Raw genomic sequence first — 13637 nt, 5'->3', positions numbered from 1 at the left:
ACTGCTAGGGGCATTGCCCGTCTGTCTGCTAGGGGCAGTGCCTTTGCCGCTTCCCCAACAACTCTTGTTCCTGAACCAGTTCCGTTCAGGCTTATAAGAATCGTGGTGCTTTTCAGCAAACCAGCTTGAGTTTTAGTGGAACAATCGAAACGTCACATCATACTTCATCAACAGCGTTGAGGAACCTATTTCGGTATTCTTCGGTTCACACTGCGAACAAACGTTCCTGGTTACGGAACCTAGTTTTGTTGGCGAAAAAGTGGCAAATGGTCCAAAATAAGGTTTGTAAACCAGAAATCTGTGGAAAAGCAATATTTGTTGAACTGCCCCTAGCTAATATAAAGCTTCTAATTGGCTCTGCTGCTACATTTGATTGAGGTTATTTCAACCATGAACTGACTGACTGCGCAATAGGATTAAGAGTGTTGGGGTTGGCTTTATGTCTCTACTCTTCAGGAGGAAAAAAGGCTTTGCTGTGAGGATTTGATTGATTGCATTCAAGGACAGGAGCTATGTTTAAGTGAAAGAGCTATTGGTTGATGACGATATGTTGGATAATCATTACCACACCTCATCACCTTCCCAACTCCCCAACTCATCACATTCAAAAGTACTGGATGAAGCACCATCATCAGTCCAGAGAACTCGGTTATTACACTAATCTGGGGGGGGTTATACTAAGCCCGGCTAGTCAACCCCTGGTATAAGGCAGGTTCATGATATTTATCTTTTCTATTTCATTGGCATTACTTCTGTTCTACAGGCACTAGATAAGCCGTGTGTTTGTCTGTATTCTGTATTTGCACATCTGTGTCAGCTACTTAAAGAAACGTAATGCAACATTCACTAACAGGTAAGCAGTGTGTATATATATTTCCCAATATATTTCCCTTTCCTCCCATCTGGTATACAAACAGTTTAGATGCCAGGAGGCTTCCCCGAGGCAGATATATCCCCGCGTCAACATGTGTACCCCCAAAGCATGCCAACGCAGCTTTCGAAGGAAAAAAAACCCGCACGTGCTCGTTCACTCCATTTCTGCAGAATGGATAAAAAAAACCTTTGTGTTTTTTCATCCCGCATCAAAGCTGAGAGATTAGAAGATTAGTCGGCGGGCATAGTGGAAGAATTACACGATGGCCTGTTGTCACAAAGACCCTTCTGAAGATGGTTCTTTTGTCCGACCCTCGTTCCTGACCGGTGCCTCTTTGGGCCGTCAGTTTGACGGCGCATACGCGAGGACAGGGTATGGAAAAGAGTTGTTTTTCTTTTTAATGCTGAAAGATGGAGAGCAGCAGCTGTGGTAATTGAGTTTAGCACCGTAGGCTTTGCCTGGGTTGTTTTTGGAGGGGTTGGCATCGTCGCCTCGGTGATGCAGTCGGGACAGTGGAGCGGAGAAGTTGAGCCAGCGCTCGGGAGAGGAGTGTCTTTACCAGTCCACTGCAGGGATGCTTGGCACACGGCTTGCGGATGCTTGGCAGAGTGTACGGAAATGGAGTGGATGGCGCTACAGGCTGAAATCAGTGGCATGTGTGATCTGGACTCGTTTGACTGGATGGTATGTGTTCTCCGGACGGAATTGGATTTCATCACAATTGCAAGTTTACATTTATGGCATTTTGGGAAATCCATTGTGTCTTAGAGTTTAAATTAGACAAAGTTAGTCAATGAACTTTAAGTTGACCTGAAATCTTAAAGTAATTGTATACAACTTTTGATTGTTGATTGTCTTTAAATAATCTGTAAATTAATATAAACTACTCCAGTGTAGGACTGTACTGTGCTCATGTGACATGAGGAAGCTGGAGGTAGAGTGAGGTAGAGCAAGGCAGAGTCAGGCTGAGTGAGGTAGATGGAGGTAAAGCAAGGTAGAATGAGGTTAGGTGAGGTAGAGCAAGACAGTGAGGTAAAGTAAGGCAAAGTGACATAGCTGGAAGTAGAGTGAGGCTGTAACCAGGTAGAGTAAGGAAGAGTAAGGAAGTGCAAGGTAGAGTCAGCTTAAGTAAGGCAGATCATGGTAGATGGAGGCAGTGAGGTAGAGTAAGGCAGTGATTTAGATGGAGGTAGGGTGAGGCTGAATGAGGTAGAGTAAGGTAAATGGAGGCAGAGTGAGGTAGAGAAAGGCAGTGTTAGGCTCAGTGAGGTAGATGGAGGTAAGGCAAGGTAGAATGAGGTGTAGTGAGGTAGAGCAAGACGGTGAGGAAGAGTAAGGCAGAGTGATGTAGACGGAGGTAGAGTCAGGCTGAGTAAGGTAAAGCGAGGTAGAGTAAGTAAGTAAGGCAGAGGGTGATAGAGTAAAGTAGAGTGAGGTAGAGTGAGGCAGAGTGTGGGAGAGTGAGCTAGCGAGCTATAGAGAGATATAGAAAGGCAGTGTGAGGTGGATGAGGTAGTCTGAGGCAAAGCAAGGTAAATGTAGGTAGAGTGAGATAAATGGAGGTAGAGTGAGGTAAGTTAAGGTAGAGTGAGGCAGGGCAGGGTGGAGTTAGTCAGAGTGAGGTAGAGCAAGGCTGAGTAAAGTAGATGGAGGTAAAGCAAGGTACAATAGCGTAGTGTAGTGAGGTAGAGCAAGACAGTGAAGTAGAGTAAGGCACGTATATGGAGGTAGAATGAGGCTGAATGAGGTAGAGTGAGTTTGAGTAAGGTAGAAGGAGGTAGAGCAAGGTAGATATAGTAGAGTAAGGTAGAGGGTTGAGAGTTGTTGGGTGGTTGCTATGGATTCCTAAATTTCCTTCGGAATAAATAAATATCTATCTGTCTGTCTGTCTGTCTGTCTGTCTATCTATCTATTTGCTGCATTGTGGGAATTGTGGTAGCATCCTGCGGTATTTCTAGGGATGTACTGATACTGTATATCAAATCAAATCAAATGAATTCACAAACTCAGTTGCTACATCCCTCAATAGCAGAAACACATTAAAACATACTTTTATTGTTGCTAGGTGGTTGCTATGAAATTTCTAGATGGTTCTTAGTTGAATTCAATAGGGTTGTTAGGTGATTGCTATGCTTTTCCATGTGGTTGCTTCGTCATTGATATGTGGTTTCAATAGATTTGCTAGTTTTTTTGTTGAATGGCTGCTAGAGGGTTGCTATGCGATTATTAGGTGGCTGCTGTGGTATCCCAACTGGATGTTGTGTTGCTAGTTCTAATGACTCTGCTATGGGATTTTGCTAAAGGTAATTGCTGTAGCATTGCTATAAAGTGACATTCTGTATAGTTACAGATATAGTTTCATTTGCTATAAGGAACATAGGATATAGGAATACAGCTCTGGAAAAAATAAGGTACCGCTTAAAAAAGATGAGTTTCTTTGATTTTACCAAATTGAAAACCTCTGGAATATAATTAAGAGGAAGATGGATGATCACAAGCCATTAAACCAACCTGAACTGCTTGAATTGTTGCACCAGGAGTAAAGGCATAAAGTTATCCAAAAGCAGTGTGTAAGACTGGTAGAGGAGAACATGCCAAGATGCATGAAAACTGTCATTAAAAACCAGGGTTTTTAAAACTTTATGAATATGAACTTGTTTTCTTTGCATTATTTGAGGTCTGAAAGCTCTGCATCTTTTTTTGTTATTTCAGCCATTTCTGCAAATACATGCTCTAAATGACAATATTTGTATTTGGAGTTGGAAGAAATGTTGTCTGTAGTTTATAAAATAAACTGAAGAGGTTTCTTTATTTTTTTTCCAGAGCTGCATATAGGTAAGCATTTATAAAATGTATAGCAAGAAGGATTGTGCTCTCTACTGTAAACACAGCTGTAAGCAGACGTCTGGATGGAAACCTGGCTGCTGTTGTAGTTTTAATTAGTGTAGGAAGAAATGTAGCTAAACAAATCATTCATGGGGGTTGACTATACAGGTCTAATCTGTCCTGTTAGAGGTGGCAGTGTGCCAGCAGACAGCTGGCTTCAATACCATTACTTTGAATGGGACAATACTGGTCTGGTTGTGTGGTCCTGTCCTCAGAAGCACAGAACAGGGGGGTAGACCTTGTTAGGGATGCTCTGATGGTCTGTGTATAAATCTTTTGAGATTTAGACATAGACCTATAGCCTGAGAAGTCACTGGGGTAACATATGGTGGCAGATTTCTTTTGTTTTTGCTTTTTTTGTCAAACCGATTTTTAAAAACTGCAGTCAAGCTTTACCGATAACTGGCAATGAGAATTCTGGCCCACTCTTCTTTGCAGAATTGTTTTAATTCAGCCACATTAGAGGGTTTTCCAGCTTGATCAACCTGTTGAAGATATTGCCACAGCATCTCAATCAGAGTTTGACTAGGCCATTTCAAAACCATTCAGAGGTTGGCTTGTTCATGTGCTTTGGGTCATTGTCCTGCTGCAGAATCCAAGTATGCCTGAGCTTGAGAAGTTTCTTTTATTTTACCAAATTACAAACCTCTGGAATATAATCAAGAGGAACATGGATGCCATCAACAAGCCATCAAACCAAACTGAACTGCTTGACTTTTTGCACCAGAAGTGGCATAAAATTATTTAAAAGCAGTGTGTAAGACTGGTGGAGGAAAAGATGCCAAGATGCATGAAAACTGTGATTAAAAACCAGAGTTATTGCAACAAATATTGATTTCTGAACTCTTAAAACTTATATGAAATTGTTTTCTTTGCATTATTTAAGATCTGAAAGCTCTGCATTTTATTTGTTATTTTAGCCATTTCTCATTTCTCATCAATTAATAATAATAAAACATATACCTATAAATAGCAAAAAAGAGAAACTGGTTTGAAAGCTGAAGTGAACTTGAGCTGTATGTCCACCTCTGGAAAAGCAAATAACATATTTTTTTAGTTATTGCGTAATTACATAGGAGTTAAAATATACTAAATAAACTAAATCTTCCTTTCTCTCTCTCTTTCTCTCTCTCTCTTTCTCTCTCTCTCTTGCTTTCTGCAGGAGTTTGCAACGCTGACCAAGGAGCTGAATACATGTCGGGAGCAGCTTCTGGAAAAAGAGGAGGAAATCTCAGAACTTAAAGCAGAAAGAAACAACACCAGGGTAAGAGTGTGTATATTATTTAGAATGATCTCAACAGAAACTTGTATATATGAGACTATGAGTCTATAGTTTAATGTAAAATTGAATATTTCCAAATATTACTAAACTACTTTGAGTTAGGTGAACCTTTGAGGCTACATGTATGTTCCAATGGTATTTTTTTGAGTTGAATTAACTTATAATAATTAACTTTTGTTGGAACTGGCGTCTTCTATTTTCTTAAAGTTTAAGCTAAACATTACTTAAAACTACTTTTTGGAGGCAACCAATTTCCAAACTTTCTAATTATTTCAGTAAATGCTGCTAATCCAGGCTTACAATGTATGAAACCTTGAATATTGGCATGCAGCGCAAATACACACACCTCCCTCTGAATATATCAGAACAGCAAGACTGGTCTAATTATTTCTGCCGTAGACTGAAAACATTTAGGTTTGACATTAAAAGATAAATATGGAACAAAAGATCTACATTTCAGCTTTTATTTCCATGTATTTATATCTAGATCTGATACACAGTTCAGAGGATTGCAGCTTTTCTCCAAAACCACCCATTTTTCTTATGAAAAAAGTATTGAGACATGTGACCGTCATGTCTCTGCTGGTCAAGAGCTAGTTAACGAGCTTGCCTACCAGCATAGGTCATGGTTATTTTGGATGACCAACATGGTTTAAGCTGGCTATCAGGGCGGTGCCTTGATAGATTGATTATTCAAACAGCAAATAGCATTGAATGTCTATGATTATCTCAAGATTTGAGTTTTGCCTGTGCATTTATATTTAAAGTTGTGACCAACAAAACCAAAATAACAGCTGTTAATGGGTAAAAAAAACAAGCAACTGTGAAGCTGAGGGAAGATCTATCAGAGCCATCGCACAAATATTGGCCATGGCTAGTACAACCGTTTTGAGGGTCCTGAAGAAGAAAGTCATCACTGGTGTACTAAATAACAGATGTCAGTCAGGTAGAACATGGAAAACAACAGCAGTTTATGACAGAAACATTATGAGTGCTGTAAAGAAATACTTAGGCACAGCTTTTAGTGACATCAGCAACAATCTCCAGAGAGTAAGAGTGAAGGTTTTACAATGTATCTACTAAACTAAAGCTTTACCAGGCTTTACCAGAAGATTCCATGTTTCAATGGATTATGGCGTTTTTGTATAAGTTTTGTATTGATACAAAGCACACCTTTGAAGGTCACATTCCATCTTTTTTTTCATTCATGTGAGAGCCACTCTACCCGCGGCATTGTTAACATTACTTTCAGTTAAACTAACGCTACTAAACTCTTACCTCAGACTTGGTGATTCGATACTTGGTTTCACCACATCGAAGCCGCAGAGTCCGCTCTATATCATAGAATCTGACGCAAACAGTGCCAGCTTCGACCAGTGTACTGTCGAGTTGAGCTGCCTTGTCAAACTGTGCTCCCATAGTGTAAATTTTAGGTCTCGGTAAAACACAGAATCAACCGGAGATCCGATTTAAACCTACAGTTACTTACACAATATAGCTAATGCTAAGTAGCTGCTGTAAACAGAGTTTTTAAGCTCTTTAGCTGACGAGAGACAGTGTCGGCTCTGCTGCAGCCCGGGTTTAGCTCTGTCTGTGGGCAGTATTTTCTTTTATTAGCTACTGCAGACAATGGAGGTTGAGAAAGAGTTTAATGTGAGACATGCATATACAACTCAGAGAGACCTATAGTATTTCACAAAACAAGAAATAGTTGTTGAACACAACATTAATCATGACAGGCTACATGTATTTACTTAATATTTTAAGTAAAATCATAAGTGTACCAGTTTGAACATTACTTTTAACAGTTAACACTTACTGCTACTTTTAAAACACACAACTCATGCACTTTTAAGTAGTATTTAAAGGAATTTAGTGCATTTTTAATGTATTGTGTGTGTTTCTGTGTGTAAATGTATTATTGTGCAGCTCCTCCTGGAGCATTTGGAGTGCCTGGTCTCACGACACGAGCGGTCTCTGAGGATGACGGTGGTGAAGAGGCAGGCTCCGCCCCCTTCAGGAGTGTCCAGTGAGGTGGAGGTGCTGAAGGCCCTGAAGTCTTTATTTGAACATCATAAAGCCCTGGATGAGAAGGTATGATCACTTAGAAGTCCAGTTCTTTTAATTTTTTTTACGTTGGTTTTATCTTTAAATGTAATGGGTGCCATTTGCTTGTTGTAACTTATTAAACTTATTAAACTTATTTTTATATATATTTTTTCAATTCTGAATATTATAACACATATATTCAACTAATTTAAACATGTACTGGTCAATCTCAGGCAGCTTCACTTAATTCTTACAAGGTTTCTAAGCCGATGACGGTTACAAAACTCATAGGACAATTAAAAGGCATTTTTAAAAGCAAATTACTTTGATTTTCTCTCAAGAAAGTCTTTATTTTAAAGAAATGGTTGACTGCATGTTTAAATAATTGATATTTATGACAAAAAAAAATCAATTCTATTAATGGCACTCACTCCTGTTACTTTTTAACTTTTTATGTTTTGACTAACAGGAATTCAAGTAACAGCAATTAGTTTTTAGCATAAAATTAGCAAAAACATTAAAAATAGCTAAACGCTGGCTATGCTAAAAGCATATGGACACTCTGAACACATTCTAGTGATTTTCCCAAAATTTTTATTCTTAAAAATAAACAAATAATACCAAAAAAATAATTTAAGTAACAGGAGAGAGTGTTGAGATTGAGCTCCTCATAGAGTCATAGTGAGCATAAGATCAACAAAAATATACATAAAAACTAAAGAGAGAATTTAATTTTGATCTTCCCATTATCTTTAAAAGAACCAGATGATGTCACTTCCTGTTGTAGAATGTTTCAGATGTTTCAGATTCAGGGGTAATGTATTTTACAGTAACAGGACTGAGTGAAACCCAGGGACACAACTAAAATGTGTATTGTAATTTAAATGTTATGGATTTAATATGAAAAAAATGTTTTCTTTTAAAGCATAGATGGGATTTGGAGTCAACAAACAATACAAAAGAAAAATATATATCTGAAGGATTTTAATAATTAATTTTCATGGTAAAGGTTATAATTAGAGAGGGGGAATAGGTAACAAATGCTATTTTTTCAGTGTTCTAATTAGTTTTTGTTAATGTTTTTTTATTACATATTTTACTTTTGCAGTAATAAAATTTATTTTAAAGTAATTTTGTATACACATTTATACATGTAATTTCCTGGGGACAGAATTTGCACCCATTCAGTGGAATGGCCCGTGTATGCTTTATTGTAAATTGTGAATCATAATTTACCATGATATGTAGGGCCTTAAAATGTGAGGAACATGTGGAAATCGGAAATCTAGTGCTATTTCTGTGAAGATGCTATAGTTTCATGACTTACAGTATCTCATTCACTATGTAGGGAGTTAGAAGGTATTTGAGATTCGGTCATTAACATGCTTAAATTTCAATCTGATGCATCTTTCCTGCATGTTTTTTTTTTCTGGTAGGTGCGTGAGCGACTGCGTGTAGCACTGGAGAGAGTGACTACTCTAGAAGGTCAACTGGCGACCACCACTCAGGAGGTACGAGCTTATTGTCTACGATGATCACTAAAGCTTTGTTGTGCATCAAGTATGTCCAATTTTTTTAACACTAGAATAAATAAACCTTCATATATTTTTGTAAAACAAACCGTGCCGTTGTTCCACCACTCCCCTGTGGTGTCACAAAAGGAAAAGCTGCATAGAACAATACTGGCACCACTCCTCATGCTTCAACCCCCACTAGATCAGTTGAAGAGCTGCCATTTTTCAGTCACTTTGATTGAGAAGAAGACTTTGTCTGAGGGAGGGATCTGTACCGACTGTGTTTTGCCATTTAGCACAAGCTAACACTAATGTGTGGTAAACGCTCAGCATTAACATAGGCTGTGACCAGTCACAAATTATTTGCATAAAAGTGACAGAGCCCTTAAATGATTCATTCTAAAAGGGACTGAAACTGGTAAAAGAACAGAGCTGGTGAGATCTCTTTATGTAAGAGTAATTGTGTGCGAAGAACTTCATAAACATCTTTCATAAACATGTTTTAAAATATGATGCGTCCATAAACCATTTAATATGAACTGATTTATGTTTTATTCTAAATTGTCATTATTAACCATGATCTGTAGAGCCTTACATTTTGATTACATTTATTATATTTGATTGTATTATTATTATAACTATTATTTTTATTATTATTATTTTTATTAATTGAGCTAAAGAAAGTGGAGGTTTATGGAGAAAATATATAAATATTTTTTACTTTTACATTTGAATTGGAACAAAAGTGGAAAAATAATTCATGACTGGACAGGACTTAAATCAAATACTTTAGTGAATAAAGTAAGGGCACATAGGAAGTCAAAATGAGCAGGGTCAACACCGATAAACAGCAGCCAGAGAGAATAAACATACCATAAACGAGAAGCATGGGTAATACAAAAAATAGAGAAATTAAAAAACACGAAACACGAAAAAAACAAGGTCATAATGGGAGAGTTAACACAGGCAAAGAAATAAATGCTTTGTAAAATAGAGAACCATCAATAATAAGCAAAAACAAAGTGAGTGAGGTGGAGGTGTATATATAGTGAATGGAAAAGTGTAGTCAGTATTCAGGTGATGAGCTTTCTGGAAGTTCTGTGTGCAGTGTCATGTGATCGAATGAGGAAGTGATCTCAGTGTATTCAGTGCATTCTGGGTATCGTATTCCAGATGCTGTAGATATGCAAGGTGAAAACACACAGGATTAATCCTGGAATTTCAGGAAAATTTGGTTTAATAACCAAAACAAAGCATTTAATATGAACTGACTGGAAATTCTAAGACAAATGCAAAAGAAACAAACTTTTAAAAGTTTTTTAAAAGCGTGCATGACAGAATGAGGTGCATGATAGTGCCATAGAATGGTCATAACATGACAATAATATAGTTTATCACAATTATTTCCTGAACAGTATATCATTCAAATATAAAAAGTTAATGTATCAGGCTTAGTACTGTGTGTATGACTCTGTTAGTGTGTGTGTGTGTGTGTGTGTGTGTTCTAAAGTCTGTAGAGATATTGAAAATGTATTTAATGCAGAGTGTGGTGGAATTTTCTCCAGCCTGTACAGAGCCGTGTGCTCAAACCGATCCGCTGCAGTAGTTTTAAATTTGTGAAGTATTCCTGTTTAATGGTTCTGTCTATTTATCCATATGATTGGATAACTGGGTCAGAGCCTGCAGCGGCTGAATTCCGCTGAGACAGCCAGCGTTCAGCCTGTGTGTGTATGTGTATGTGTGTGTGTGTGTGTGTGTGTGTGTGTGTGCTTTCACAGAGAAAGCTCAAATATTAAGGGTTTTATAGAAAATAGTAGATGAAAAGTAAAACAGAGGTTATGTAAGGTTAAATACTTTGTAAAAAAAACACAGTATGTAATACATTATATTGGCAAAAGTATTGGGACACCTGGTCGTTCATTAATTTATATTATATGCGTTTTATATATATTCATTTCATATATTCATTAATTTATATATATACGTTTATATTTCTTTTGAAATCAAGGCTATTAAAAAGAGTTTATCCTGCTTTTGTTGAAGTAACTGTCTTTACTGTCCAGGAGGAAGACTCTACTAGACACTACAAAGTTTTGTATGTTTGCGGCTGATTTTAATCACTTCAGATTTCCACATAGTTCCTCCACTGCTCAAGAGCTTATTGCTGGGGTTTTTAATACCCCTCTATATTAGTATCGTATTTTTTAGACTATAAGGCACACTTAAAATCCTTTAATTTTTCTCAAAAAGCGTCAGTGCGCCTTATAATGTGGTGCACCATATGTATGAATTCTACCAGTCAGGTTGTAAGGAGCAGTAAAGCCACTCCGCTGAACTACAGCTTTATACAGAAGTTTCAGTTTAGTTCTCCATCATTAGTGCTGGAGCAGTATTAGCATTAGACGCTAATTTCCTCATTCAGAGGTAAGTATTATCGACTTGTAGCATTCTGCTAACCCCGGCTAGCAATGCTGGAGCAGCATTAGCATTACCGGCTAACCACACTAAGCGCTAGCACTTTCGCTGTTCAGAGGTGGGTATATCAGACTGTAGTCTGCGTGTTCACCGTGTTAAAACAAGCTACGTGGGACGGATCGCTAGCTACTATCACCCTGGCTGACCGGAACACTCAGGGTTAATCAGTGTAGCTCTGTCGGGTGGCATTAGCCGCTTAGGTTAATGCTCCAGCCTTAGTGTTGGAGTAATTTGGAAATCTAAACTTACTGTAAATAAACAAAAACACTTTTCTCACCCATAAATAAACAGTTTTCAGGAGAGAAATCTGTGTACATTAACATTCAGCGCTTGTTGACTTTATAAGGAAGTGATTTTTTTTTTACATTTACGTTTTTATTATGTAGCTTAGCTTTACTTAACTTAGTAAGCTACATCCCCACCACCAGCAAAACCTTCTGAATTAGAAGTTCCTTTTAGTGTCTCTTAAAATGCGCCTTATTATCCGGTGTGCCTTTTGTATGAGAATAGACCAGAAAATAAAACGTTCATTGGTAATGCCCCTTATAATCTGGTGTGCCTTATAGTGAGAAAAAATAGGGTAAGTCTGGCATTTGGTGTAGGACCAGTAGTTTTAGTCAAAGGTCCAAATTCTAGATTATACTCATATGTTCCTGGGATGTTTTAGTCCTGTTACCACCTGCTCCTGGAAAAAAAAAAATCCATATTCCATATTCCATAATTTTTTTTTATTTATATTAAAATGTTTAGTTGTGGTCTCTAGAATGAATGGATCCCATGTAAGCTGTTTTTTGTTAAAGGAAAAATTGTTCCGGTCATCCGGTATACTGCTGCTTTATTCGGGTGGAGAAGTGGAGGATTGGCTAACAGCACTGCGACACCAGAAAGCAGCAAGATGGACAACAGTTGGAACGTTTTAAAATAAAGATATTTATAAAGACACTAATAACAGTGTTTGCAATGTCATATGTTACTTAACAACATGTGTGATGCCCTGCTAAGTGCAGTTCAACCACTGATTTAGAGTCTTAGAGTCTCTGGAAAACGCAAATTACACCGGAGATCCTATGTTAACCTATAATTAGGATGTCCCTACACATATAGCTGAGCTGTTTTTGTCCCTTATATCACTACTAGGGCTCAGTACTGGGGGTTGTTATACCCCTCCAGCCCACGTCTGCATTCTTCTTTAAATTGAATTTATGTTGCTAATGTATATTTTGGCACCTGCGTGTCTTTGATGTTCATTGATTTACAGAGATAGGTGACACTTCAAGATATAAAGATGCTCTATTGATCCAAAGCTTACAAAGCACAGCTAAGCTGTTTGGAGAGTATAGTATGTCACCCTATCTAATAAATGCATGAATAATAAATTTAGCTGCTTTAAGTTGCACCCATTGATTACACAAAAGTGCAAATGCACCACATATACACACACACAGCTATTCTACACTTACTGTAGGGCAATATCCAAATCCTCATTTGTAGCAATCCTCCCAATCCAATCCAATAGAAAGCCTTCTTCCTGCACAGTAGAGACAGTTACTCCAACAAAATTAGAATATGCTTTTTTTTTTTTTAAAACAACACACAAGCAGTACTTTTGTCCATACAGTATATGGGGGCAGAAAAATGCTCAGCATGTTCGTTCAATAAAGTCTGCACTTAAAAACGCAACGTAAACTCACTGGAGGCATTTGAGTGAGATGAGCTGGAGAGCCGGGTTTGACAGACACTTACTCACTGCATCTCAAATGACAAGATAGAGAAGATGGGAGAGGATGGGTAGAGAGAGAGAGACAGAGGAAGATGAACACAGACAGCAGAGAATGAGTACAAAAAGGCAGAGGATGACCGAGCGAAAGATACAGAAAAGAGACAGAGAGAAAGTGAATGAGAGAGGATGAGAAAGAGATAAGCACAGACAGGGAAGAAGGAGAGAGAAAGAGACAGTGAGTGAGAGAAAGAGTGAAAGAGAGAGAGAGAGAGAGAGAAGGAAGATGAGCACAGACAGAAGAGATCAAGTACAATAAGGGAGAGAATTACTACAAAAAGGTTGATATAGAGAGACAAAAGAGAGAGACAAAGAGAGAGAAAGACAAAATGACAGTTAAAGAAAGAGTGAGAGAGACAGAAGAGAGAAAAAGAAAGTGAGAGTCAAAAAAGGAAAGAGAAAGAAAAAGAGAAAGAAAGAGAGAGGCCGGTAATTATTACAACACATTTGTAATGTGGAGAGATGTGGAGAGACAATGAGAGATAGAAAGAGAGAATGACAGTTAACGAACGAGAAAAAAAGTGAAAGAGACAGAAAAGAGAAAGAGAGATAAAAATATAGAGGGAGAGAATTACTACCAAAAGGTTGATGTAGAGAGACACTAAGAGATAGAAAGACATAATGACAGTTAAAGAAAGAGAAAGAGTGAGAGAGACAGAAAAGAGAGAAAGAGAGTAGGAGTCAAAGAAAGAAAGAGAAAGAAAGAGGGAGAGGGAGAAAATTACTACAAAAATGTTGATTTAGAAAGAAACTGAAAGATAGAAACAGAGTAAGAGAAAA

At 37.8% G+C, this 13637-nt stretch overlaps 1 protein-coding gene across 9 annotated transcripts in view; it reads left to right on the top strand.

The window, feature by feature from the left end:
- Positions 1-13637, top strand: part of ppfia4 (PTPRF interacting protein alpha 4) — a 180470-nt gene that overhangs the window by 102720 nt on the left and 64113 nt on the right. For all 9 annotated transcript variants that reach the window (XM_022682713.2, XM_022682712.2, XM_022682710.2 and 6 more), the window contains 3 exons: positions 4923-5024; positions 6972-7136; positions 8528-8602. In XM_022682713.2, coding sequence (XP_022538434.1) covers positions 4923-5024; positions 6972-7136; positions 8528-8602 — 342 coding nt within the window. The remainder of the gene's footprint in view (positions 1-4922; positions 5025-6971; positions 7137-8527; positions 8603-13637) is intronic.

The sequence above is a fragment of the Astyanax mexicanus genome, chromosome 24, assembly GCF_023375975.1.
Source record: "Astyanax mexicanus isolate ESR-SI-001 chromosome 24, AstMex3_surface, whole genome shotgun sequence".
In the NCBI taxonomy this organism is placed as follows: Eukaryota; Metazoa; Chordata; class Actinopteri; order Characiformes; family Acestrorhamphidae; genus Astyanax; species Astyanax mexicanus.
This window is presented reverse-complemented; position numbering and strand designations above follow the sequence as displayed.